Source organism: Carettochelys insculpta, chromosome 3 (assembly GCF_033958435.1).
Source record: "Carettochelys insculpta isolate YL-2023 chromosome 3, ASM3395843v1, whole genome shotgun sequence".
Taxonomy (NCBI): domain Eukaryota; kingdom Metazoa; phylum Chordata; order Testudines; family Carettochelyidae; genus Carettochelys; species Carettochelys insculpta.
The window spans coordinates 52,348,878-52,376,272 of NC_134139.1; the positions used below are offsets into that span (position 1 = coordinate 52,348,878).

Genomic DNA, 27,395 nt, shown 5'->3' on the forward strand with positions numbered 1-27,395 from the left:
TGAACAAATAACAGAGGTTCCATAATATAACATAACGAGATGGTTCATCATCACATGTTGTCTGAACAGGTGGCAGTAAGAGCAAAGCTGAGGACTACTCACGGTTTAGAACAGTGGTTCTCAATGTACAAACCGCTGGCAGCCCAATCAGCATACATCTGTGGCCTGTGTAACAGCCCTTGGGGCCATAATTAGGATGGAGTGGGAGGAGTGTCTGCTCCAGATCCAGTGCTCCCAAGGTTGAGGTGAGTTGGGGACTTCATATATCTTAATTAGAATTACTAAGACTCATCTTTAGAGGAAAAAGTTGGAGGGGGGGGAGGTTCTTTTACTAGTCCAACTTCTGTTGGTGAGAGAGAGACAAACTTACAGAGAGCTCTTCAGGTTGGGACGACAACTACAAGGCTATGTCTACACTAGCCAAAAACTTTGAAATTGCCATGCAAATGGCCATTTTGAAGTTTACTAATGAAGCGCTGAAATACATATTCACCGCTTCGTTAGCATGTGGGCGGCCGCGGCACTTCGAAATTGATACGGCTCATCCAGACAGGGCTCCTTTTCGAAAGGACCCCGCCTACTTCAAAGTCCCCTTATTCTCATCTGCTCATAGGAATAAGGGGACTTTGAAGTAGGCGGGGTCCTTTCGAAAAGGAGCCGCATCAATTTCGAAGTGCTGCAGCTGCCCACATGCTAATGAAGCTCTGAATATGTATTTCAGTGCTTCGTTAGTAAACTGTGAAATGGCCATTTGCGTGGCCATTTTGAAGTTTTTGGCTATCATAGACACGTCCCAAGGCTTAATCTTTCTCAAACTTGGCTATCTAGTCTGGGAGAGTTAGAAACTAGCCATGATTTTCAATCCCTAGATCTATAGCATGCATTTTAATTCAACAGACCTTTCAATGGGTGCTCAAAAAATAATTAAGAAGTATATCGCTCCTCAAGAATTTCTTGAAAGACAATGTTTTTGTTCCTGTGTCTAGGCTTTGAAAATAAACATAGAAAGGAAAGAGGTTCATATACATGTGACTTCTTTAAGGGCAAGAATTGGAGCAGGTGCTTTACACAATATTCATAATCCCACATAACAGCCTTTCTCTCCTATGACAGAACTCCCAGTAAATTTATGCTACCTGCATACAGTTGAACCTCTCTAACCTGGAAAGCTCTCATCCAAAAACATCCGTAATCTGGCATGATTTTAGTTAACTGGATGTCCACTTATGAATGTGGTCAACTTTCCTATAGTCCCATAAAGGCCGTGTCCACACTAGCCCCAAACTTCGAAATGGCCACGCAAATGGCCATTTCGAAGTTTACAAATGAAGCACTGAAATGCATATTCAGCACTTCATTAGCGTGTGGGCGGCCGCGGCACTTCGAAATTGACGCGCCTCGCCGCTGCGCAGCTCCTTTTCAAAAGGACCCTGCCTACTTCAAAGCCCCCTTATTCCCATCTGCTCATAGGAATAAGGGGACTTCGAAGTAGGCGGGGTCCTTTCGAAAAGGAGCCCCATCGGGATGAGCCGTGTGGCCGCGAGGCGCGTCAATTTCGAAGTGCCGTGGCTGTCTGCCCACTAATGAAGCGCTGAATATGCATTTCAGTGCTTCATTAGTAAACTTCGAAATGGCCATTTGCATGGCCATTTCGAAGTTTGGGGCTAGTGCAGACGTAGCCAAAGTTTGTTCCCAGCCCCAAGTACAACGTGTGTTCTAAGAGCCCTGTAAGCAATGAAAGGGTTGGTAATGTACTGGACAATATTGACCTCCTGTAATCCAGAAAATTCTCTTGTCCAGCACTGGTCAGGTCCCAAGGGTGCTCGATGAGAGGGGTTCCTCTTGTATGTGGAACTGCAATATTAAATCAGACTACAATGCTGCTTTAAAACTGAGCTTTTGCTTCTCTCTGTATTGCTTGCAGGAGGAAATTCATGCAGTTAAAATCAGTTGGCTCTTAATTTTCTGGGCCAATGGAATTTAGAATGTCCTTTTGAGAAAGTACATGTATATTTGTTATGTGCAGGCACTGATGGTTGGAATGTTCTGTAGTAGGGTTGACGTCAGAGGCATTCACTCCTGACAGGGAAACTTGAGACTATCTTAGCCTGATGGTTCATGTACTGGACTGGCTTCTAGTCCAGTGTAGGCTCTCTCATTTGAGCACTAATCTACTGGGTCTCCTTTTTTTTTTTCCTTCTGTTGGGTGATTTACCACAACTTTTCTGTTGCTCAGGGATACCAAGACGTGAATGTTTCCTGCTCTGAACCTCTCAGCAGCTGATCTTTGCTTCTCAAACATAAAGTGTGCTGCTTCAGCTCTGAACGAGAAGCAGTTACCGTGAGGCAAGTGATTAGTTTATTTTCTTCCTCAAGTGGGATCCCTAGAGTGCTCCACTTCTAGGCATGCTTGATCCACCTCTGCCTTTGATTGGGGATTTCATTCTGTGCCCATGTGCTACTTGGTCTCATGCCCTGTGCCACTGTTACATAGGTCTGCATGGTCAAATTGGCCTGAGTTGCTTTTCAGCTGCCTCAGCCTGAGGTGGACCTTTGGCACTTGATCATGTGGAATTTTACCTCAACTATTTTATTCTACTACTTTGTATAGTAGTTATTAGCATTAGCTAGTAATTAGTAAGTAATGGTGGTCTTTAGATTTCTAGTTTTGTGAAAAAAATTGTATGTACATAACACTGACAGACTGTAGTCATCAGTAGTGGCATCAACCTTGGGATCTCTGGAGCCAAATGCGTAAAACTGTGTGCTAAAAGTTACCTGCTTCCTTAGATACTAATGAAACTGCCCTAGCTTTAGCTCTGTGCCAATTTGTGGAACAGAAAACCACACCCAGGAGGTGTGTGGATTACATACTTCTGGCTGAGGAAATCCTGGACAAGACCTGGCTTGAAATACTGACACATCCTGGTCAATGGCATGTGGGATTGAACATGGGACCTCAATGCAATGAGGTTCTACTGCATGAGCTAAAAGCTGTGTGTGCCCTACTTAAGGCTGTAACAGACTCATTAATTGCTCTAAGTGCTCTCAGTGCCTCTAGCTAGGACAGAACACCACACACAGGTGGTGTGGGGGTTGCATATAGCTATAGATGGTTCCAGTTCATTGGGAGGTTATGATCTGTTTTCCTGGTTTGAAATGGCTGTAGTGCTGGAAGGCAAGCCTGGTGAGCAACGGATATTGTCAATACATCCACTGCTTTAGGGAGTCTGCCATTGCCCAGAAGCGTAACTTCTATCTGTAGACATCTAGAGCCAGAAAAAACAGGCAGGTAAATCTTTGACTATTCACGATAGTTTGCTGCACCCAGCTTCTGATCCAGTCTGGCAAGTCAGCTGCTTCCACTGTCTCCAAGATGCACTTATTGAAGGCTTGAGGATGATCCAAGCTGCCACCCATAAAATCTCCAAAGATGTTCTCTTAGGCATTCAAGGGAGAACATATACCTACACGCGCGCACACGACCTCCGCCGCACCCAGCAACATCAGAAACCTTTTCTCTAATCTGGTACCCACAAGGCTGCTCACTTGGCAGTTACTGATAGCATAATTAAACTGAAAGGCCATATCTACACTAGCCCATGCAAATGCAAATGGCCATTTTGAAGTTTACTAATGAAGTGCTGAAATACATATTCAGCGCCTCATTAGCATGTAGGCAGCCGTGGCAGTTCGAAATTGACGCGGCTCACCCCCTCACGGCTCGTCCAGACGGGGCTCCTTTTCGAAAGGACCCCGCCTACTTCGAAGTCTCCTTATTCCTATGAGCAGATGGGAATAAGGGGACTTCGAAGTAGCTGGGGTCCTTTCGAAAAGGAGCCCCGTCTGCACGAGCCACGCGGCACCAAGCCGCGTCAATTTCGAAGTGCCGTGGCCGCCCGCATGCTAATGAGGCACTGATATGTATTTCAGTGCTTCATTAGTAAACTTCGAAATGGCCATTTCAAAGTTTTTGGCTAGTGTAGACATGGCCGAAGACTGCAAAGTCTTGCACCTGGTGGATCAGCGGTACCAGTGTTTCCCAAAGTGTGGTCTGTGGCCCAGTACCAGTCCTTGGGCGGGGGGTGGAATATACCGGTCCTTAGAAAATATACAAATTATCTCTATGTACTATTATTGGGAATAAATAATAAACAGTGAAAAGTTATTCATTTTTCATTTTTTATGTGTTTATATTTTTGGGCCACAAAAAAGGTACTGGAAAAAAACCCAGGTCCCAACTGTATAAAGTTTGGGAAACCCTGATTGGTACCATTAGTGGACTGAACAGACAAGAACACTTTCTTTTCTGTTCAGTCAGAAGTGAAGAACTCCACTTGGGTTCCTACCACACTTCCATTTCCCCTGAGATGGTTGAAATTCAGTACTATCCACTCCCTCACTCCCTATCACTTTGGTGCAGGGTGTGGACTTGGTACCAACAGCATGCTCGGTATTGCAAGCTTTGTTCTCCCTGAGACCTGGCTGTATCTCAGGTGCCTGGCTCACCTTGTCTCCAACATATTTTCAGTATGGGGAACATTAAGGAAATTCTCCCAGTACTGACAGCTTCATCTCAATTTTATCCTAGTTCTCCACCATTTCACAGTGAATTGGAGAAAAGGGATTCTAAAGAAGGCCTTGCTTTAGTCTCTCAAATACCAGGGCTGAACAGGCACTGCCATGAGAAATTTCTGATCAAAGGCTCAAGTCACACAAGCACACCTAGCATGGTGCATCCGTGTGAGAGACATGTCAAAGAACCTTAGTTAATGTACAAGGTGAGTAACCACTTGTGTGCTTCTTTGTCTCATTTTCCTTGGTGACACTGCCATGGCAGAACAATGTATATGAGCAAGAAACTGGCCAAGCTCTCAGAAGCTGGTTCTGGCCAGGTGGCCTGAAGTTAGCATGAGGAGTATGGCGAATTCCCCAGCAGAAAAGGGGACCTGAGAGAGGGGTTAGAAGCTGTTGTTGAAAAAGGGCCTTGCTCTTTAATCTAAGATGAACTTGTTGAGTGCTACTGAGCAAACCAAGATGAGAGAGCAGCATGGACGAAACAACTGCAGAATTGATGCAGGGAGCGTTCATTTTAGTTTCAGGACGCAGTTGCAAGATGGGGGAGGAGGAAGAAGAATGAGTGTAAGTGTAATTGGGTGGAGCAGGGGTGGGCACACTGCAACTCGAGTCACGCGTGGCAAACTGTAGCTCTTGGGCTGCTCCCTTGTCAGCAGAGGTTTTCTGACACATTTAATTTCTAAAAACAACCCAAGTCCTGCGGGGCTTGGGAAGGCTGCCTACGTGCATTGGCCCCACACCGCTCCCAGAAGCAGCTGGCTGCTGGCACATCCCTGGCAAGGTTGGGGAGGAAGCTGCTCCATGCACTTCTCTAGCAGCAGCCTCACTGCTGTGTGTGTGGTGCTTGCAGGCACAGAGACCTGCTGTCCCCAGCAACAGGTGCACAGAAATGTGCCAGCAGCTGACCACTACTGGGAGTAGCATGGGGCCCTGGCATACAGGCAGACTTCCTGAAATGGTAGCTGGGAGCTGCCTGTGGTAAGCATCTCCCAGTCAGAGCCTACATCTAACATTCCCTTCAACACCCTAATCCCGCCCCTGTTCCAGAGCCCCCTCCTGCACTAAACTTCCTCCCAGGTTTGTTACCCCCACCTGCTTTCCAATCTTTTCCCTGGCCTGGAGCCCTTCTCCACCATATTTACCCCCAGAGCTCATACCCCTTACTCCCTCCTGCACCCCAATCTACTGCACCAACCCAGAGTTTTGCATGTGGTGCAGATCTCAAAGTATTTTGGTCAAAGACTAATCCCTCCACCCCACTTCACCCCCCACCCTCCCAAAAAAAGTGAGGGGAAAGAAAAAAGTCTCTTCTTCTTTGACAGGTTGCCAACTACTGGGCTAGAGGATGGCTTTGACCGGTACACTGACTGGTCAGTCAGTTCTCCTGGACAGAAAAACACAAGCCGGTGTTTTTCTAATGGCACCCTGCGAAGGTGAGAAGAGAGAGGAGCTATTGTGTCTTGTTCTCATTTACCAAAAAGAAAAACATAAATAAAAATCTCAGCATGAAGACAAACTATGTTTGTTCAGTCTGCTACTCTTATGCACAGCTGCCCTGTAACAGCAGTCCATAAACACGCTCCAAATCCCTCCTCGGTTCCAGGTGCCATGGTCGTTTGGGACTGTATTATTTATAATTCTAACAAGTATGGTTGTTAGCTAGGGAAACTATGTAATATAGAATTCTAGGGCTGGAAGGAACCTCAGGATGTCATCTAGTCCAGCCCCCTGCCTAAAGCAGGATCAATCCCATCTAAATCATCCCAGTCATGACTATGTCAAGATGGGACTTAAAAACCTCTAGGGATGGAGATTCCACCAACTCTCTAGGTAACACATTCCAGTGCTTCACCACCTTCCTGGTGAAATAGTTTTTCCTAATATCTAACCTACACCTCTCCCTCTGTAACTACAGACCATTGTTATGCCATCAGTCACCATTGAGAACAGCCTCTCTCCATCCCTTTTGAGCCCCCTTTTAGGAAGTTGAAGGCTGCTATCAAATCACCCCTCAGTCTTCTTTTCTGCAAATTAAATAAACCCAAATCTCTCACCCTCTCCTCACAGGTCAGGTGCTTTGGCCCCCTAATCCTTTTTCTTGCTGGCTGGGCTAGCTTTCACCACACCCTCAGGGAAAAGCTGTTCATGACCTCATCCCTCTCCCTCACTGTGTCACACAGGGTACCTCAGAGGTAGACTACACCTATCCTAACCATGCCTACCTACCTTTTGCAATCTGTGGGTAAGAGTGTGCAGTCTCCTGACAGCACCTTCTCTCCCAGGGCTCTTCAGGAGGAGGTCTTCTGGCCCCCAGTCTATTAACTATAGGATCTTCAGGGAAGGAAACTAAGCAAAATCCCCAGTATGAAGCTGCCCCTTGGCTCAAAATTGCTAACATTTGTAACCAGCCACAAACTACATTTGCAATAAACAGAGTCTGATGTGCAGCTGACAAAAGGCTTTTCAGAGTTCAGAAAGCAGCCAGCAGGCGGTGCAGGGCTTGAAAGTGAAACTGAACTGGAAGGAAAAGGAAAACAGACTCGGAGCGAGGGGTGGGGTTAAAACATTAAAATAAACTTACTGATGTTGGACGGAGGCTTACAGAGAAAGCTTTGTTTGGGCCGAGAGAGGATTTCACCTGCACCTCAATGCTGAAGAAGTTCTAAAGGTACAGACAGGAGATGAGAACCAAGTAGAGAAGAGAGGCTGAAAGCTCATATTTTTCTTCCAATGCTCCTTACATCCTGAAGGTCCTTTAGAGAAGCAGAGTTTGAGCTTTTCTAGGCCTGGCTAGACTCCTCGTTCCCTTGAGAAGGTGAGAAATGCAGAAGCAGAATTAAGTTTCTAGCTTTGGTGCACTTATTGAAGTTATCAGAGGGGTAGCAGTGTTAGTCTGTGTCTGCAAAAACAACAAGTCCAGATATTTTGGTGAAGTTAGGGACTTTCCCAAGCTGTAGCACATGTGTCCTTGAATAGGTGCTGGGCTTTCTGTGTTTAACAGCACCAGTAACTTGTACAGGAGGTTAAAATTGAAGATGGGTTCGAGCTACAAAGTTCAGCTGCAGATCCAAACCTCTTCAGCTTATGTGGGTGTTCAGATCCAGGGTTTTGATTCAGTCCAGCCTTATGCCAAGCCTGATTGTCAGGCCCTCTCATTACTACAGAGACCTGCGGCCTGTGGTTACATTCAGCTAGGCCTCTAAACACTTAGGGATTGTTTGGATCTGAGGTTTTGCTTTGAGACCAGCTCTACCTTCTGCATTAAAGATTGTAAATGTTTTTTTTTGTTTGTTTTTGGTTTCTTTTTAAATCTCTGATGTGGTAAATATCCATTTTCTAGGCCTTCTCTAAACTGGCTGGATGTCACTGTTCTTCTGGTCTCATGACAAATGCTGCAGCAGGTGTGTAAAACAGAACAGGGCTGCTTCTTTCCTAGGTGGAGGATATACAGCACAACAGCAAGAGGTAATATATCTGGTGACAGTGACTGTAGCAATTATTCTGAAAACAGTTTGGGGATGAATTAGGTTAATTCTGTCGAAAGTCTGAAGAATTTATTTCACTCAGAATCTTTGGGACAGAGTGCAGAGAGAAGGCAGGGAAGAAGATTGTTGTATTTCATGGATTTTTTTTGGTCCCTGAGCCCAGCTCAAACAAATGGGATTGTGAGCCATGCAGGGTGAGTTGGGTAACCAAATCGCCTCCAACTCAGAGGTATGGCCTTGAGGGTGCTGTAACCCTCATCCTGTTATGCTGTTTCTAGGTGGATTTTGGCCAATATATCCTTCTCCAACCTCCTGTCCTTCCCATGGCCATTGTGGGGGTGGAGGTGTGCCTGGAGCCTGCCCTGACCCCCACCCTGCCCCTTACCCTTCCCAGACCAGCCTGGCTGAAGATTACATGGGGCAGAGCCCAGCCACAGTAGGTGGCTGCAGCAGTAGAGAAGTGCTTCACCTTGAACCCCTGCACTCACCACACAATGTGAGCAGCAGCCTGTTCTGCTCTGCTACATCCTCCCGGCTCTCTGAGCCCCCCACTCCTTTGCAGTAGCAGGAAATGGCCTGTGCTCCTAGCTGCTTGCAGAGAAGCAGGGCTCAGCAGGCTGGGAGCATGCAGCAGAGCAGGCTGCCACTCACATCGTGGGGTGAGTGGAGGGCAGGGTGAGGGGAGGTGACCCCCCCACTGCTGCTACAGCTGCCTGCTGCCACACCCTGTGCCAGGTAATCCTCCTCCTGTCCGTAGGAGGACTTGGGTGGCCACCATGGAGTCCCCAAAAGCCACCCCCTTCTATGGAGAGGACATAGATCCCTCCCCTCAGACCTGCTTCGGAGGCCTGTGCATAGCTGTGCTCTAGCTTCTCGGCCCTCTAATATTGCACGCGCAGCATTCTTTTCTAGACTACGAGGACAAAGATACAGCTTGGCTGCTGAGGGGCACAGATGGAAAATAAAGTGGGTTCCTTAAGGTTTTTAACTCTTTCACCCACTTTAAGATCCCTCTTCTATTTCAATGAATAATTATTTTTACTGTTACCTGCTTTAAATCTGCTAGTTGTTTGAAATTTAGGAAACGGTCACATTTATTCATCTTAACAACACTCTAAAAGTAAGGGTTTGCCTTGGAGATTAATAGATATTTCACTTTTGGCCTTTCCCACCACTGAACTATCTGCCAAAAACTTAGGGTCTGAAACACACTGGACCTGACTCTTCTATCTGTGCCCTAGGGGTTTTACACTGAGGTAACTCATTAACTTCAGTGGAGTTACACCTGATTACCAGCAGCATGAGAGGCAAATGTGTCTTCAGTGTCATCACTTTGAGGAAATAGAGCCCTACTGTTGCTATGCTGGCAAGTTTCACTTGCATCTGGAACTGTTTCCAGGGCTGAGAACACACTTCTTGGATGCACTTACTGGTTCTCTCCAGTCAATTGTATATGAAACTCTCTGTATAGCTCAGCAGTGATTTTTTCCTCCTCCAATCCCCAACATATTTTTAAAAGAAAGATCAAGGCTCCCCCTGGATAGTAAGAATTCAGCACTGCCTCGTTTCTTTCTTACAGAGACAGGGCAAAATCAGAACTTGGTCTGAGGCCACAGGACTGGTGGTTCAGATAAAATAAACCCTGAGCCCAAAGTACTGGTGATTTATCTTGGGGCATACAACCCAAAGTGAAACCAGGCTTCTCTGATCAGAGTCATAGAAATGGAGGGCTGAGCGAAACCTCAAGAGGCCTGCAAGTCCAGCCCGCTGGGCTGAGGCAGGATCAAATAAACCAGGACCATATCTGACAGATAGCAGTCCAGCATGTTCCTAAAAATCTCCAAGGAAGAGGATTCCACACTGTCCCTTGGAAGTGCACTCCAGTGCTAACTATCCTGCTTGGAAGAAAGTTCTTCCTAGTCACCAACCTAACTCTCCCTTGTCCCATTGCTACTCCAGCCCAAAGGTGGTGGGTGAAGGGGATGGGTCACCCACTCCAGCTCCTGCTTCAGCCCTGGGGTCACAACTCCAGAGGCAGGGTCGTCCTGAGTGGATGCCAGGCCCGGGGCAAACCAGCCTGTGTTTTTCATCTGCCAGGGGTTCTCCCCTCTGGCTCTGCCCAGCTCCCACTTCTATATCCGTCCTTTCCCCAAAGCCCTATCTCTGTCCTGGCTCTTCCCATCCAGTTCCACCCCCACCCTCAAGCATGCCCTTCCCTGGCTTGTCCCCACTCTCTCCCAGCAACTCCTGGTGCTGCAAAACAGCTGATCTGCTTCAGGTGGTAGGGGCTGGAAGCGGGGAGGAGGTGTTGATCCGTGGGGCCCACCTGTCAGCAGGAGGCCCAGGGGGAGGAGGGGCATTGATAGGGGGCTGCTTGATCGTTGTGGAGCACCCACTTTTTTTTCCATGGGTGCCTCACTTGACCACATACACACACTAGCACAGGGCTAGGAGCAGTTGGCTCATCTCAATTTGACTTACCCGAAGGACCCTGGGCTGTCCCACTGCTACAGCAGCCTGGTGGGTCTCTGCCTTGGTGGCCCTGGGGCTGACCATTGGCCAGCGGCTCCAGCCTGGCTGCTGCTCCAGCGCCCTGGGCCTGACCCAATCCCAGCTGCTCACTGCTGCAGCAGGGCCAGGGCTGACAGCTGCGCCAGCACTACCCTGAAAAGTATCCTGGAGGTCCTGGACAGTCACAGAATCTGTGACCTCTGTGACAGAATCGTATCTTTAGTCCCCACACTTGCACTTATACACAGAGCTTCTCAACCAAAATTCTCAAAGCACTTTACAAAGGTAGGGGAGGGTTAGTATCTCCATTTTATAGATGTCAGTGCAGAGCATTCGTCTGACTGGCCCAGGGCCCCCTGTCAGCCAATAGGAGAATCTCGACTAAAGGTCAGGTCTCCTGACTCGCAGACTCAGGCAGTAACACTAGATCACACTGTTCTCCCCATAAGGATGGAAAGGTTGAAGTTCTCTCATCCAGCACCCTTAAGACTTGACCGGTGCCAAATGAGAGAATTTACCAGAAAAGGGTCAATATTTTCTAGCACATTGCCAGCATTTCCACAGCTTAATTAGCTCTTAGAAGGCAATTAAGGGTAAAGTGCAGCTAAATAACAGCACAGAACACTGAGAGCCAGGTCTGGTGGCTGGGAGCAAACTTTATGGACCATGGGACACGTGGCCACACCCGTGATAAGTGGTCATCCAGCTAGCTAAAATTATGCTGGATTACAGATGTTGCAGGACTAGAGAACATTAGCTGGGGGGGAGGGATAGCTCTGTGGTTTGAGCATTGGCCTACTAAACCTAGGGTTGAGTTCAATCCTTGTGGAGGCCATTTAGGCATTGGGGAAAATAGATGTTAGGGAGGGTGCTTGGTGCTGCTAAGAGGGCAGGGGACTAGATGACCTCCTGAGGTCCCTTTCCAACCCCAGGAGATGTGCATCTCCCACTTAAAAAAATTACAGAGGTTCAACCTGTATAAGACAATTGATTCAGATAGCATGTCAACCTGGTGCTATAAATTAGTTCTCCTTTTGAAAGAGTCCCCCTTGGGCTTGACCTCCTTTGCGGGCTGGGGCCTAGCAGATCTGGTTGGATCATGCTCATTTCTAATGTTCCTGGGCTTCCCAATTTTTTTGTATCTCACATAAATGGCATACTACAGAGATTCCTGAACCACTCAGGTTTCCCATTTCTGATGGCACCATCTGAGGTCTGGGTGTACTTGACTTGGTGGTTCATTGTTTGGCAGCAAGTAAAAGTATTTCTGTGCAGAAAAAAAAAGTTGTGTATACTTGTGTTGGAGCCTGGCCTTCAAGCCCCTTTCCGGGTGTTGGAGCCCAGGCTCCACAGTGACTTCAGGCATCTGCACTGCTATTTTCAACCTGATTTTCAACCCTGCTACGTGAATCCCAAATCCCTTAAACCAGTTGAGCCAGGCTCAGAGATTAGCTGCTGTGGATCTTTGGGGTTTTGGTTTGGTTTTGTTTTGTTTTGTTTTTTTCCCTCTGGAGATGTGCACTACATAGGACCAGCAGAAAGACTGCCAGACCTACTACCCCCCAATTTTTAACACAGAGAAGCCTGCATTAAGGGCCCCTCCTACAAGAAGCAACTCTGTGTATTGAGAAGTCCCTTCAAGTAATCCTCAAATTTCCCATTCTAGTTCTAACTTTAAAGACCTATCCTCATGGCAACTGATCCTCTGGTTCCACAGGTGACCCATAATACCCTCTTCACTGTATGTATGAATCTAAAAATGAGTCATCTATAGGATAATAGGTGGGTCTGGTCCTGCCACAGTGCTGCAGAGATTTATGCCAACTCAAGATCTGGCCTCAAATATCAAGTTTATCTGTGCTAGTGCTTGTTGATTTCTAATATGAGTCATCAGAATGGCTGTAGCCTTGCTAGGTCAAACATTGTGCCTTGGGGAGTTTTCAATTACTTTATTTTCTTAAAGGCAACTGACTTGCCTTGGGGGCAATGACAGAAACGTGCCAAGACATCCTGCTGACGATCTTGGAGGAGCTGGTAGAGGGGCAGCAAAAGAAGTTTAAATGGAAACTTAATGACATTGAACTAAAGAAGGGCTATGCAAACATTCCCAGGGGACAGCTGGAGAAAGCCGATGCCACCGACATGGTTGGTCTGCTGGTGAGTTACTACCAAGAGGAGTATGCTGTGGAGGTGGTGATAAACGTTTTGAATCAAATCAATGATAAGGATCTGGCTGAAAAGTTGCGAAGAAAGTCAGCTGAAGGTGAGTGGTGATGAGGATGGGTATAGAGCCCCTGTCTGCAGATATAAATAGAGATGAAAGGCATGAGCTGGATTCTGTGTTTTAGCCCAGCCCCTTGGCATTACAATCCTGGTGCAAAAAGGCCCTAAAGCACACAAGCTTGTCCTGGTGTAGGGCGATCCTCCAGGGGCACAGAGCCTTGCTTTCTCCAATAGAAACACATAGCAGTGTCTGTGTTTAATAAACAAATCCCCCAAAGCAGAATGATCCATTGCACATCCAGTACTGCCCACACCCTCACACACTCCCCCCTCCATCCCCTGGAGGGAGGATGAGAGGTGGAACAAACCACAGTCAGGAGATTTTAGGAATCTCAGTGCACCACCAGAAAGTTCTGTGGTGAAGAGGGAGGTACCAGAACCTAGAGAGAATTCAGTAGTGGCTCCAAGGCAACTTCTGCTCCTGGCTGCTAGCGAAAGAAGGGGATGGGGCTTCTTTGTACCCTGACAGCTCCCAGTTGTCATACTGGCCCTTAAGGCCACCTTCAAACTCCTTGCTAGATTGCACTGTGTATTTGTTAAACACAGCTGAGGCTCTGGGCCCATATATCTGTATCATTATAGACATCATAGATACCTGTCATATATGCTGCTGACAGCACATCCTCCAGGAATCAAGATGGGATGAAATGTGTCTTTTCTTTCAGTGTGGAAAACAAGATGTGTTGCTGTAAGCCCCCCTGATGTGGGTAAGTCTTTGCTCCAGCAGTTTGTGCACTAGCTCATATTCTTGAAAAGTTACTTGAGTAGCAATCTTCTAAAAATTCTAGTTTTGTTTTGATGATAAAGGGCGAAAAGATTGCTACGAAATACAATGGAACATGCTTGAAATGTACTTGAATTGAGTGCAACTCCATTTACAATAAAGTAAAATGGAAGGTCAAAATGCCTAAAAGTATGCAGATCCCAAGTCTGCTTAAACTGAAATTTCCTCCTAGAGTGCAGTTGTTCAGTGGAAACAAAATGGCTCTTTTCTAAGAGAACTCCCCTGGGCCCAACATGCCAGGTACTAGTACAGGTTGAACCTCTCTAATCCAGAATTCTTTCGTCCGGCAACATCCATAATCTGGCGTGATTTTAGTTAGCTGGTTGACCAGTTATCATGGATGTGGCCAAGTTTCTCATGGTCCCATAAAGTTTGTTTACAGCCACCAATCCTGGCTCTCACTGTTTTGTGCTGTTATTTAGCTGTAATTTACCCCAAATGTCTCCTAAGAGCCCAGTAAGCAGTGAAAGTGTTGGTGGTGCGCTAGACAATATTGACCTCCCACAGTCCGACAAATTCTCTTGTTTGGCAACGGTCAGGTCCTGAGAGTGCCAGACGAGAGGGGTTCAGTCTGTACAGTACAGTTTGTCTAGGTGTAAACCTGAAATGGATTTTGTGAAGATCTTTGAACTGCAAGGAGATATGATCCAGATCTGAACTTTGCAGCTCAGGCCATCTTTGCTATAAAAGATTCTCTAAAAAGGACTGTTCCTGTCATATTGATATAGTTAAGGATAGTTATTTACATAGACTAGAAGACTGGTAAATTGTTCTCTTCGGTTTTTTTTTTTTTTTTTTTTTTCAGACCACCGAGCAAACTATGTGGCTTTTGTGAAGGAAAAATTTCGACGAGTGAAGGATTATAATTCCAGGCCTGGAGAATGGGTGTCTTTGGAAGATCGCTACACAAAGCTCTTTATAGTGAAAAAACAGCATCAGGTAGAAGATAAAGAGCATGAGCTCCTGTCTAGAGGGAAAAGACATATGGAGATCATGAGGAAGCCAAACAGCTTTGAGGACCACCATGTTAATGTGGAAAATCTTTTTGACACATTGTTGGATGGCACAATAACCAGAAAAGTGATCTTACAAGGAATCGCAGGGATTGGGAAAACTGCTACTGTGGGCAAAATTATGTATGACTGGTCATCTGGGAGGCTTTACCAGGACAGATTTGATTATATTTTTCATTGGAGCTGCAGGGAACTGAACCAAATAACAGGAAAACTGAGCCTAGCTCAGTTGATTTTACAAAACTGGGGACATCCAAAACCAGAGTTAGGGGAAATTTTGTCGTGCCCACACAAAGTCTTGTTCATCATCGATGGCTTTGATGAACTCAGGTTTCCTGAGGATTGTGATAAAAGTAAAAGCTTATTCTGTGATTTGGACACGCTTCACTCAACATCAGCCGCTTTGATAGAAAGCCTTCTCAGCAGCAAGAGCCTTTCAGAAGCGTGCCTTCTTATCACAACCAGGCCCTTGGCTGTAGAAATGTTGGAGGCCCAAATGAAAGCTGACCTGTGGGTGGAGATCATGGGCTTCTTGGAGGAAGACAGAAAGGAGTTTTTCAAGAAGTTCTTCAAAGATGAAGAGAAAGCAGCCATTGCCTACAGTCAAATCCAAGAAAATGATGTCGTGTTCACCATGTGTTTCATCCCCCTCATCTGCTGGATAGTCTGTACAACCTTGAGCCTTCAGCTGAGGGATAGTGAAGAAGTAGTTCAGAATGTGAACACAACCACCCAAATATTTACCTATTTTGTGGTCACTTTACTGCAGTCCCATGGTCGCTCACAGACCTCCACACAAAACCTTTTTCATAATCTTGGATCATTGGCGTATGACGGTGTGAGGGGCCAGAAAGTGTTGTTTGATGAAAGCACCCTGAGAAAGTGTAACTTGGAGGTGTCCAAAGGTCCATCAACTTTTCTTACAGAATTACTGCAGGGCGACATTTTTGTGGAAACCATCTATAGCTTCGTCCATTTGACTGTGCAGGAGCTCTTTGCTGCTTTGTTCACTTTCTGGAACAAGAAGGCAGCTTTGGAGCTCTTGGAAGAAGCCTTGATGGAGAAGAAAAGCCATTTGATCATAACCGTTCGCTTTCTGTTTGGACTGAACAATGATAAGTCATTAAAGCCCTTGAAAAAATACTATGAAACTGACATGGGCATCTCAAAGGATGAGCTGCTGAAATGGACTAAGAAGGCGCTCCTTATTTGCCAGGAGCAGGAAAAGCAGAGCCGTTTCCTCTTGGAGCTGTTGCATTGTTTGTTTGAAATTCAGGATGAGAAGTTTGTCATAAGTGCTTTGGAGGAGGTCAAGGAATTGGTCTTCCAGGAGAACAATTTAGGGCAGGATGACCAACAAGTGATACTGTACTGCATGCAGCATGCCAGGGAATTCAGGCGGGTGAAACTGAGCAGTCTGAAAGAGAGACACATGAGCAAACTGCTTCCATTGCTAAGGAAATGCAGACAGATAAAGTGAGTACCATCAATATGACTCAACTTCAGCCGAGTCCATGAAATTCTGATCTCACTTGTCTCAGTGTGAGCCAGAATAAACTTCACAGAAGCTAGTGGAGTTACATGGCTGTCAGAATCAGGCGCAATAACATAAAAAAGGTGAAACTTAGGGAAAAATTTGGCATGAAAATTTCTTGTTACTTGGTGTCACACAGGAGCCAGCAAGGAACCCCACAGCATAAGGTGATTTTTCATGGCTGGCAGTTAAGCAGCACTGACCGCATTCGGACTCCTGGGGTATGTCCACCTTGGAGCTAGGACTATTGAGACAAGACGCTAGCTCCACTCGAGCTCCTGTGCTAACATTAGCCAGGTCGACATTGCTGTGGTGGTGTGCACTAGGCATCCCAGCCACTGCTCCGCTGGTCCATCCTTTCAGGACTAGCCCATGCCAGTGCCCATGTCCCAATGCCCATCTTGTGACTTTTGGCATGCCAGCTGGTGGAGAGTGAGTACGTGCCTGTTGACCTGGGGGCACTCCCAGCTGCACTGCAGACATACTCATTTAAAGCCTGCCTATTACTTTCAGTCACTCTTCAAAGAGCTTCATACTGAGACCCTTATCCAAGTATATTCAGGTATCTGCCTCTTCTTCTCTTTCATGTCTTCACTGCTCATCCTTCATCCTAGTCCAACACAACCAAATCCTCCTTCTTTCCTTCTTTGCCTTACCTTTCTCTCTTCCCAAATCCCAACAAGCACTGCAGCTCCCGTGCCTGGCCTCCTGCTCCTTCTCGGTAACCCCCAAGTTCCATTTCCTTCCCCACACAATCCATTACCCCAATCAGGACTCCTAACTCTTCCAGTCTCATCATGGGGTATCACCAGCTCCTCAGTCTCTCAGCTTAGACCAGATCCAGTTGTTACATAATAAACTACATACTCTGCAGTGCTCCTGCATTGTGATGTTTTCTGCATTTACTATATATTGTACCATAGACCAATACTCCATTGAAGTCCATTGCAGTCATTTCTACAGTAACGTTTGTCCCTCTGCCAAAAGGTGTTTCTGATTAGTAGTGCATCTACTCCTGTTGACTTCTGTACAGATATTAATACATCTAAATATGTTCTTCTCCCTATAGTTTGAGTGCCTCTGGGATCTCACTGTGTACGCTACACGAGGTGTATGCTCATCTTTTACAAAGGCTTACAATGACCAAACTGCATGTGGCATATGAAGAAGAAGATGGAATCTACTTTGCAGTGGAAGCAAGCTGTGAAGGGGACCCTTGCACGTAAATAGAACTATTTGTCTTGCTCACTCCGTGAGACAATCTAGAACGAGCATGGTAGTGACAAACACTGCAGTATGGCTCATATACACTGTATGGCTTTGAACAGTGACTGTAGAATAATATAATATTTATGTAAAAGGCAGCCAGAGCAGGACAGTTGTGCTCCTTTTGATATATGATGAAAAGAGTGTTGAAAGAGAAGCTGGCAGCAGGGTACTATCCAGGTCAGTAGTGGACAGTAGGACCTAGCCTAGCCTATTTGGTTTTAGGAAGAAGGAGCTTTCAAAGTCAGGGGGTCCTTTCGAAAGACCCCCGTCTACATGGGCAGCATGCATTCCGAAAGTGGCACTTGCAAGTAGCGTGTGGCTGCCATTATGCTAATGAGGCTCTGCATATTCATGTCAGCACCTCATTAGCATCTTTCAAAGTGCCTCATTAACATGCTGCCTCTGAATGGAGGGGGGCATATGTAGACACAGCTAACATGGGCTTCTTCTCTGTATCAAATATATTTTTTAGAAAAGACTACTAGCCCAATTCTTTTCTCCTTCCTATTTCTTTACAAGGCCACCTCTGAGCTGTAAAACTGTTCCATTTCTTGCTATCCAGATGGAGACCATGCTGGGTTTCCTCTGAACATTTCTCATTTTTCAACTCTTTCAGAATGTCTAAGTAAGGCGATCTCATTCTGTTTACAGAATAACTTTAGATAATCTTCCTGAAGATGCTGCTGTTGCAATTTGTGACCGTATCATTCCAGTTCACCCCGGCATAGTCACCCTTGATGTGAATGGGATTAAGGGAGGGGAAGCATTCGTAAATGGCCTGAAGAACAGTCTTCTGGACTCAGCCTGCAGACTGGAATCAGTGGGGTAAATGGATATTTATCATTTCAAGTTATCAGACAGACTCACCATTTCTCAGGTGACTTGCCATATCCTTCCTTTCACAGAAGGTAAGCCAGGTCCTTCCTGATTATATGCATTCGTTTATATCAATTTCATATTTTGGGACAGAGACGGATCATCTAGTGAGGGTCTGGAAGGTATTTACAGAAGATTTGATTCAATTTTATTTTCTACCAAGCTTCAACATTGAAAACCCAAGACTGAAGGCATTCCAGGACATCTGCCAACATCTGGCTACTCACCATAGGCCGAGACGATTCCTCTTATTCCGAAGGTATGATGGGGATGAAATACACTTCGGATATTTGGCAAAGGATGAGGAGAAGAGTGGCAACAGGTATGTTTTAATTGATTCTTCTTCATTGTCTCTTACTGTAATAATATGTAGTATGGGGAAGTGTCACTGGGACCTCCAGAAGTGAGTCTAGCTTTAATAAAGCAATGTCATAGGGATTTTCTTTATAGAGGATTTATGTGTTCTCATCCCACCACTCTGTTCTCCCTGCTTCCAAGGATATTGCAATCCTCAGTCCATGCATCTACTGCTGTGGCCAACTATGGCCCCAAAGTCTAGCCTCTTGCCTCAGGGGCAGGTCTCAGCCTGCATAGGAGCTACACTCCTTCATTGCCAAGTGCAGTGCAAGGCTGGGGAAGAATCCAGGCCCCAGTATTCTGGGTTCCAAGCCAAGGACACACTGGTGGTACCCATATCCTGTTCTCCTTCTCTCCTCTCTTAATGCTGACACACCCTGGGCCACTTGTCCATGACCCTTGCACCCACTCAGATCTTATCTCAAGACCTGCAGTCTGGCAGTGGTTAGCCAGTGCACTCACTGCCCTGTTATATGCTCAGCAATGCTTTGTCCCATGTGCGGCCCTCCATAGCTCTCTGAGAGCCTGTCCTTGGCCAGGGCAAGCCTGAGCACCTGTCAGCCCTGCAACTTTTTATAAAATCCAGCCTGGCCCTGATTGGTTGACTTCTCCCTTCCTCTAATTGGCCAAGTTTGCACAGGCTCCCTCTGACCTGCTTTTAAACCTTTCCTTGCTGGAGTGGGGCAGCCACCCCACTACCGGTAGCAGTGCCAATTCACAAGGTTCAACATACATATCCCTCTTTTCACAATACAACGTACTCCTGCCCTGATCAGCCCAACCTCTACTGTCCTCACCCACCCTTGCCTATTTTTTCAGAGTCAAATCAGGGCAATAAATTTCTGCTTTGTCTTGGCCAACTTTGCCATGGCCATCCCCATTAAGTTCCAGATCTCCATGCTCTGTGAGACTCTGGAACTCATTTAATTCCCAAAGAAAGGAAAAAAAGGAACTGGCACGGGAAAATGCTACAGAATAAATAGAAAGAACAGGAGGTGCGGGAAGAGGAGACGAGTGTCTCTCATACTCCATTTGTATCCATTTGCTCAGGCCGTGTCTATGCTGCACAGTTTTGTCAGCACAAGATATGCCAACATAAAGCCACTGCTTTAATTAAACTGCTATTGTACGTCCTCGGGTCGGCAGAGTGCATCTACACTAGCAGCTCTTGCATCGACACAGAGAGCAGTGTATTGTGGGCAGCCATTCCGCTGTGCAGCTGGCTACAGGGAGCTTTGGAAAGGGTTTGCTTTTGCATCCCCTTCCCACTCCCCTCTGGCTCTGCACAGAGATCTCCGTACACACGCATGCCTGCCGTCCACAGTATTCCTAGAGCTGGAGAGAGCAGGCCTCCATATTAATGATTCTGTGATTCCCTATGAATGCTCTCACAGCTTCCTCTTCCCACAGACCAAGATAGTCTACCGCTCCCCTGTAGTCCAGAAATGAGTGGGTTTGCAGTCAGGAGCCAGCATGCTCCACTGGGCAGTGGCCATGTGAACTCTCCATGCTGAGGCACGTCAGCACTCATGGAGTTTTGAAAGCCTGTGTAGCTGGATTCAGAGCACAGAGATCAAAACAGGGAGCAGAGTGGTCATTACAAGCATTGTGGATAGCTTCTGGAGATGCGTTAACAGTGACTCAACAAATGCAGTCTCTTCACTGATGCTTTGTCTCTGGCTTTGCCACAAAATGCTCTGTGTCTCTTGTCAAGGTGGTTTTTTGAATAAATGTAAATTAATACATTGGGCGGGGTGGCAGTAACCTAAAACTGACCTTCAATGAGAGAGAAATATTATAATGCTAAAAACGACTTGCAAGGGAAAGGAGAGCAATTTAGACATGAGTTTGCAATGTCGTCTGATGGAAAGGGGCAATGAGATTTTGGGAGTTGTATACACAGAGGCAACAAACATATCCTGGGATTTTCAGACACTGAGCTTGCTTAGATTTGTAACTTAAGTCAATGTAACGGTGTAATTATTAGGAATAGTTGATAAACTTATGGCATCGTTACTGCCCTTTTCACCAAGTTTTCTCAGAGTGGTTAATTGATATGGAAATCACTGTGGAAGAATAAATTGAGAAGTCATGGAGTAACTCTTATAACACCTCCTTTCTAAAGGTGTAAACTTTTTCATTTTTTTTATCCAGATTCCAAAAGAAAAAGAAGAATGAGAAGAGAGAGAATGAGGCACAGAACAAGTGGTTTCCATGGCCATTTTTAATAAGGAAAATGAGAGAAAAACAGAAGGAAGACAGCATGTAAATATGCCATTCCCCTTTTCATGGCTCTTTTAAATATTTTTGTTAGTGCAGTATAATAAATGATATGCTGTTGTAAAGGGAAAAAATAAACTATAGGAGGACTCAAATCAAAACTAAGGTATGAACTTCAAGGAATTTCAGACCTTGTGGCAAACTTCATGGTTTGTCCCCATCGCTATGTTAAATCAAACCTAAACCCAGGATCTTCAGTTCCACAAGCTTTGGGAATATCTAGATCCAAATTTTGCGGTTCAATCCCATAACTAAAAGAATGGCTGAAAAGAAATCAAAAGTGTTTGTACTGTTATTTTCATGGTCAGATTTTGTTACTGTTTTTATGTTTGTGGCAGTGCCCGCGCTGTTCTGGGTAGAGCTGGGAAAAACTGTTTGAACAAAACTTTTTCTGTGTGGCATAAAATACAGATCTGGGACACAAACATTTCACCAGTTCATTTTGACATCTTTTGTTTCTCCAGTTTCTAAGCAAAATGTGTAATTTTTTTGGTTTAAAACAACTTTTTCAATTCAGATTTCCCTTTAATACAATTTTTCAAAATATGTTGAATGCTCAAACACAAAACAAAAGGTTTCCTTTGGGGCTGAATGAAATTAGAAATAATTGTTGAACCTGAATTTTTTTTTGCCTTTTCTGTTTTCTAAAACTTTTATTTTTGTCTCTATCTGAAACTGGTTTTTTTTTTTCAGTTTTTTTGGAAATGCCAATGAACCAAAAAATACATTATTCTCTAGCTCTTGAGCTAGGTGCTTTCTGGACATACAAGCAGGGACAGCTCCTGTCCCAAATCACTCACAGCCTTAGGGCAGACAAGTCCTTAGAGATCAGACCATGGGGACAACAAAATGGATTTTCTATACAAATAATTAAGATTTGCCAAAAGCAGAGGTGAAAAAAGTACCCAAAAAGTTACTTGAGTAAAAGTGCAGCTGCTTTCACTTCTGGGTACTTGAGTACAATCAAGATGGGATGTGTGTGTGTGTGTACTCTTTTACTCAAGCAGTTTTCTAGAGGGACACCGGGACATGTACTTATGTACATACCTCCACCACCCCGTGAGGGCAGCTGCATGTTTACTCAAGTAACTCTTGAGTACTTTTCCCACCTCTGGCTAAGAGCAGCGTAGCTGGTGTGTTTTAAAAGGGACTTGAAAGTGGAGAAAGGGCAAGGGCCTAGCATGAGCTCAGGGAAGGTGAACGACATGGAGGTGACTGAGGTGGGTGAACAAAAGTAGTTTAATTGGTTAAGGTGGAGGGAAAGGAGACAAGGGAAGGCCAATCTGTACACAACCTTGAAGGAGGATAATGCATCTTGTTGGCTGTTCCTCTGAGGTTTCTCTTCCTGACTCTGCTACTTTCTGTGTGACTGTGGACTTTCACTTATGCCAAGATATTCAGAAGAGTCCTATAATTATTGGATGCTCAGGTTTTGGGTGCTTAGATTGAGATCCTTATGAGCCTGTTTTTCAGAGGAGCTGAATGCCTGTAGAATCATAAGAAGTCCTGTGGCACCTTGTAGACTAACAGATATTTTGGAGCATAAGCTTTCATGGGCAAAGACCCGCTTTGTCAAATGCATAGAATCATAGAATCATAGTATACTAGAACTGGAAGGGACCTGGAGAGGTCATCAAGTCAAGTCCCTTGCCCTCATGGCAGGAACAAGCACCATCCTGTTCTAGATCATCCCCGTTAGACATTTATCTTAAATATCTCCAATGATGGAGATTCTACAACCACTGTAGGCAATTTATTCTAGTGCTCAGCCACCCTGACAGGAAATTTTTCCTAATGTCCAGCCTAAACCTCTCTTGCTGTAATTTAAGCTCCTTGCTTCTTCTCCTGTCATCAGAGGCTAAGGACAATGATTTTCCTCCCTTCTCCTTGTAACACCCTATTAGGTACTTGACAGCTGCAATCATGTCTCCTCTAAGGCTTTTCTGTTTTAAAGTAAACAAATCCAATTCTTTTAATCTTCCCTCATAGGTCATATTTTCTAATTCTTTAATCATTTCAGTTGCTCTTGTCTGGATCCTCTTGGTTTCTCCACACCTTTCTTTAAATGTAGTGCCCAGAATTGGACATACTTCTCCATCTGAGGCCTAATCCATACAGAGTAGTGTGAAATTATTACTTCTCACATCTTGCTCACAGCACTTCTATTGATGCATCCCAGAATCATGTTTGCTTTTCAGGTATATAACTCCAGCTGATGTGAATGAGAGCTGCAGACACTTAGCTGCTCTGAAAATCCAGCTCTAAGTGTTCCGAGTTTGATACCCAAAAGAAGTGGCCACTTTTGAATATTTTGGCCTTCCCTGCTTTGTGCCTTTGTTTCCCCAGCTGGTAGGCACTTAGGCAGAGTGCTTAGAAATCAAGTGGGAAGTGCTACCAGTAGGAAAAGTGTCATTTTTATTTTGTGTTACAGCTTTTATTGTTAACATCTGCTTTTTCCACTAGTGCTGTCCTCACCTGTCTCCCTGAAGAGCATTTTCTTAACCTGACCATGTGGGTCACCTCCACATTCACTCCTCTAGCCCTGTACCTGGATGAAAATTCCATTGATGATGAGCGGATGAAAACACTATGTGAAAATCTGAACAGTGCGCAATATCAGCTTCAGTCACTGAGGTCAGCAGAAACTTATCTAAGGTGTCTTCCTGGTTGGGAACATAGGAGTCAGCCAGAATTGCCAGGACCAGACCAGTTCTCTGGTTCATTATCCTGTCTGTGACAGTGGCCTCTACTAGATGCTTCTGAAGGCTGAATTTCACACTAGCCAAGGTTTTAGCCCCACTATTTGACTTTCAGGGAAGTCTTACACAATAATACTGGCCAGTGGGAATTACTCTGAATTGTTCACAAGGGCCATGGCTACCCTAGCAAGTTTTCTTGACAAAACCAGAGTTTTGTCAACAAAACTTGCCTCACACCCACACACAAAATGCATTTTGTTGACAGTCTGTTGACAAAACTTGGCACTGGCACTTCAATTGACAACCTTGTGCCTCTTCTAGATGAGGAAGAGCACCTTTGTTGACAGATTCTGTCAACAAAAGAGCTGTGTGGAGGCTCTGGAGGGCCTTCTGTCAACGGACAGGGCTTCCAGGATATTGGGCAGCCCTGTCTGCTGTGCTTCCAGTTGGCTGTTTTGTCAAGAGAGCAGCTGGGCAGTCCAGCCATTCTGTCAACAGTGTATCGCTCTTTTGATTCACTTCGTTGTTTGGCAGCACTCTGTCGACAGATGTTTTGTCAGAAAATCTCTTCCAACAGAAACATCTGTCTACAGATGCTTCTAGTGTATCTGTAGCCAAAGAGAAATCCAGGGAGTTGGTTATGGGGGTCTAAAAGCTACAAGTCCACGTAAATACAAAATATCTGCTACATCAGTCATCTCTCTACAGTTGGGAATCTGGACTATGTGGCTGGTTGTAGCCCTTTCAGTCCAGGCCTTGTTTAATTTTTTCTATTGGTATCTTTGTTTTTAAAGCCTTCGCTCTAACAACATAACCCAAGAGAGCATTGCTAACATCTGCTCACTGTTCTTCTGCAACGTGGCCATCTCCTTGGACTTGCAGGGCAATCCCGTGGGGGATGAAAGCGTCAAAATACTTGCAGCATGCTTGAAGAGTAAAGCCTGCAGCCTAGAAAAACTGAGGTACAGTCGGAAAGAGATGCTCTGGTATAACTATTGATATGGAAAACAGGGCACTGAAACTTATGCTTATGGTGGAATCCACTGGTGTCACAGCACAGTTACTAACATAGGCACTGGTCTTGCAGACATTTACTCATGTGCTTAACTTTAACAACATTTACATGAGACGGCTGTTGATGGTCAAGTTAGGCAGGTGTGATGGGGTTCTGGGGTCCCCCAAGCTCTGCACCCTGTCCGCAGGCAGGAGAGTCTCTCACTCAGCAGGAAAACAGCAGGTTTATTAGCCGACAGGACACAGCATCGTACAGAGGAGTCAGTACAGCAGGCAGAGACAGCCAGTCCAATCCATGTTGGGGAGAGGAGGCCCCGAGGGGCCCCCAGAACCGGGGCCTTGCCCCCTCCCTTGTCTCTCTCTCCCTCAGCCCAGACTAACTGCTTCCCAACTCCCAGTTCCAATTCAAACCCCTCAGGCTCCACCTCCTCCTTTGTCTGCAGTACAAAGGTGTTACCTGGTCATCAAGGTTACCCTCAGCAGAAGACCCACACCCTCTGTGAGCCACTCACATACACACAGGTATCCCCCACTCCATCACATCAGGTATTTGTAGGCTGGTCTACACTAGAAAATTGTCAGCTTAACTATATGTCTCCAGGGTCTGAAAATCAACCCTCCTGAGCAGTGTAGCTAAGCCCACCACACCCAAGTGTAGAGAGTATGTGGTCAATGGAAGGATTTTTCCATCAACCTCACTATCACCTAGCAGGGCTGTGGATTAACTACAGCCATGGGAGAGTCCCTGCTGTGGGTTAGGTAGTGTTTACACTGAATGTTTGCTGGACTGGGGTTGAACTCTGAGGAATAGAGGACCAGATGGATGGGCAACACAGAATGCAGTGTGTTCCCAGGGAGCTGTCTGCTGGCCAGGACTACCTCCCACATGCTGGCAAAAGAGTTCTTGGGATCGGGCCTGGTCAGGATAGGCTGTGGGAGGCAACGTAGAGTGGAACGTTTCTCTATTCTCTCCTCCATGACCCGAGTAGAAGACACACATCAGTCCAACTTTTCTTTCATGGTTATTTCAGTTTATCAAGTGCTGCCCTCACAGAAGGCTGCGTCCCTGCCATCATCTCTCTTTTCTCCAAGAAGAACACCCTGATATGTCTTGATCTGAGCTTTAATGACCTTGGAGATGGTGGAGTGAAAGTCTTGTGCTGTGCCCTGAAAGATAAGGAAAGACATCTTGAGAAGCTAATGTACGTGCACTCTCCATTCCTTCTCTTTTTCACTTTCTTGTGCCATAAAGTAGAGGAGGGGAACCTTTTCTGGGTCAGGGACATTGACCCACACTAAGATCAGATGGGGGCCATAAACAAGTGAGAAGCAACTAAACAAACATCCCCATCAAACTCACTGGCCTGGTCCCCAAGTGAAAAGCAAAAAACTCCAAACCCCAGTCATCTCACTCACACTCAACTTGGGGTGTCGGAGTTCCACTTGCACTCCTGCTCGTGGGGGTGGGGAGCCTGCTGAGGCTTGGAGATTCTCCTCACAATGGGGCCTGCTACATTGGTAGTCCAAGTCAGGGGAGCTGGACGAACCAAAGCTCAGGGCTTAGCCCCAAAGTCTGGCCAGCCAGCCCTCGCACTCCAGTGCATAGACTTGCCATGGGCCAAATCAAAGTAAGCCAGAGGCTGAATCCAGCCCATGGGCCGTAAAATCCCCAGCCCTGCCACAAAGAGTCCTGGGTGCATTGTTTACAAAACCGTAATGCACCCTGTAATTCTTCATTTTCATGATGGTTTCAGGGATTTCAGGCAGCAGTTAGAATCAGAGAGTTTGGAAAGTTTTCTTCTTTCTCCCTGTTATGTAGCCTTGAAAACAATGACATCACTAACAACAGTGAGCAGGAGCTCATCCAACTCATTAAAACTACAGCATCTCTGAAATACCTGTGCTTGGATAATAATAATTTCTCCTCCTCCGCCAAAGCCCGCATCTATAGCGCATGGGAAAAGTATCATAAGGAGGAGGAGGAGGAGGTGGCGGAACACTGACTTCTGAATTTCAGGTGCTGCACTGAATACTCCATTCTCAGCTGTAAAGGTACATGCAGAGTGCGGGAACTTCCGTATGTTACATGAACACGGTGCTAAGGAAGGGGACAGAATGAAACCACTGGGATGTTTACAGTAAATTCCCTACACACTCAACAAGGTGCAACACCGGCTGCAGCAGTGCAACTGCTCCCTATACTTCTCTGCCCACGAGCCTCAACGGAGCACCTTTAAGGATGTGAGAGTTACAGTTTCTGTGTTCACCCAGCCCTTGACTTCTCTGATGTGAATGGCATAAAGATGATGGGGCAAGAGGAAACACAACCACACAGTCCCATAATTAACAAGAAGTCCTGTGGCTCCTTATAGACTAACAGATATTTTGGAGCGTAAGCTTTCGTGGGCAAAGACCTGCTTCATCTTGCTAGGTATGCATCTGATGAAGCGGGTCTTTACCCATGAAAGCTTATGCTCAGAAATATCTGTTAGTCTATAAGGTGCCACAGGACTTCTTGTTGTTTTTGTGGATACAGACTAACATGGCTACCTCTCTGATACGAGGCCCAAAATTGAAATCTGAATATCAGAAATGACCCTATCAAGAGTTCTCACATTTCCAGAAGGAAACTTTGCAAACTGCTGTCATCTGAGAGCTGCAACAAGTGGTTGTTCATTACACTAAAAGAAATTAAGGGGAAATAACTCTTGC

At 45.7% G+C, this 27,395-nt stretch overlaps 1 protein-coding gene across 7 annotated transcripts; it reads left to right on the plus strand.

Moving 5' to 3' along the window:
* The first annotated feature begins 2,170 nt into the window (after positions 1–2,170).
* Positions 2,171–27,096, plus strand: LOC142011040 (NACHT, LRR and PYD domains-containing protein 3-like). Of its 7 annotated transcripts, none has more exons than XM_074989843.1 (15): positions 2,171–2,346; positions 4,592–4,781; positions 5,901–6,011; positions 7,919–8,043; positions 12,538–12,837; positions 13,523–13,564; positions 14,447–16,130; positions 17,258–17,410; positions 18,109–18,282; positions 18,497–18,655; positions 20,845–20,955; positions 23,434–23,604; positions 24,464–24,631; positions 25,715–25,885; positions 26,503–27,096. In XM_074989843.1, exons 5-15 carry the CDS (start codon positions 12,561–12,563, stop codon positions 26,684–26,686), a joined length of 3,294 nt encoding a protein of 1,097 aa, XP_074845944.1. In that variant the 5' UTR covers positions 2,171–2,346; positions 4,592–4,781; positions 5,901–6,011; positions 7,919–8,043; positions 12,538–12,560; the 3' UTR covers positions 26,687–27,096. The 7 variants fall into 7 exon arrangements, with proteins under 7 accessions (XP_074845944.1, XP_074845949.1, XP_074845946.1 ...); XM_074989848.1 differs by having other exon boundaries at positions 7,919–7,979; XM_074989845.1 differs by lacking the exon at positions 5,901–6,011.
* The last annotated feature ends 299 nt before the right edge of the window (positions 27,097–27,395 follow it).

Coding starts and splice junctions, on each gene's coding strand:
- LOC142011040 (XM_074989843.1), top strand. CDS start 12,561: ATGACAGAAACGTGCCAAGACATCCTGCTGACGATCTTGGAGGAGCTG. Junction 12,838..13,522: donor GCGAAGAAAGTCAGCTGAAG/GTGAGTGGTGAT, acceptor CTTTTCTTTCAG/TGTGGAAAACAAGATGTGTT. Junction 23,605..24,463: donor TATCAGCTTCAGTCACTGAG/GTCAGCAGAAAC, acceptor TTGTTTTTAAAG/CCTTCGCTCTAACAACATAA.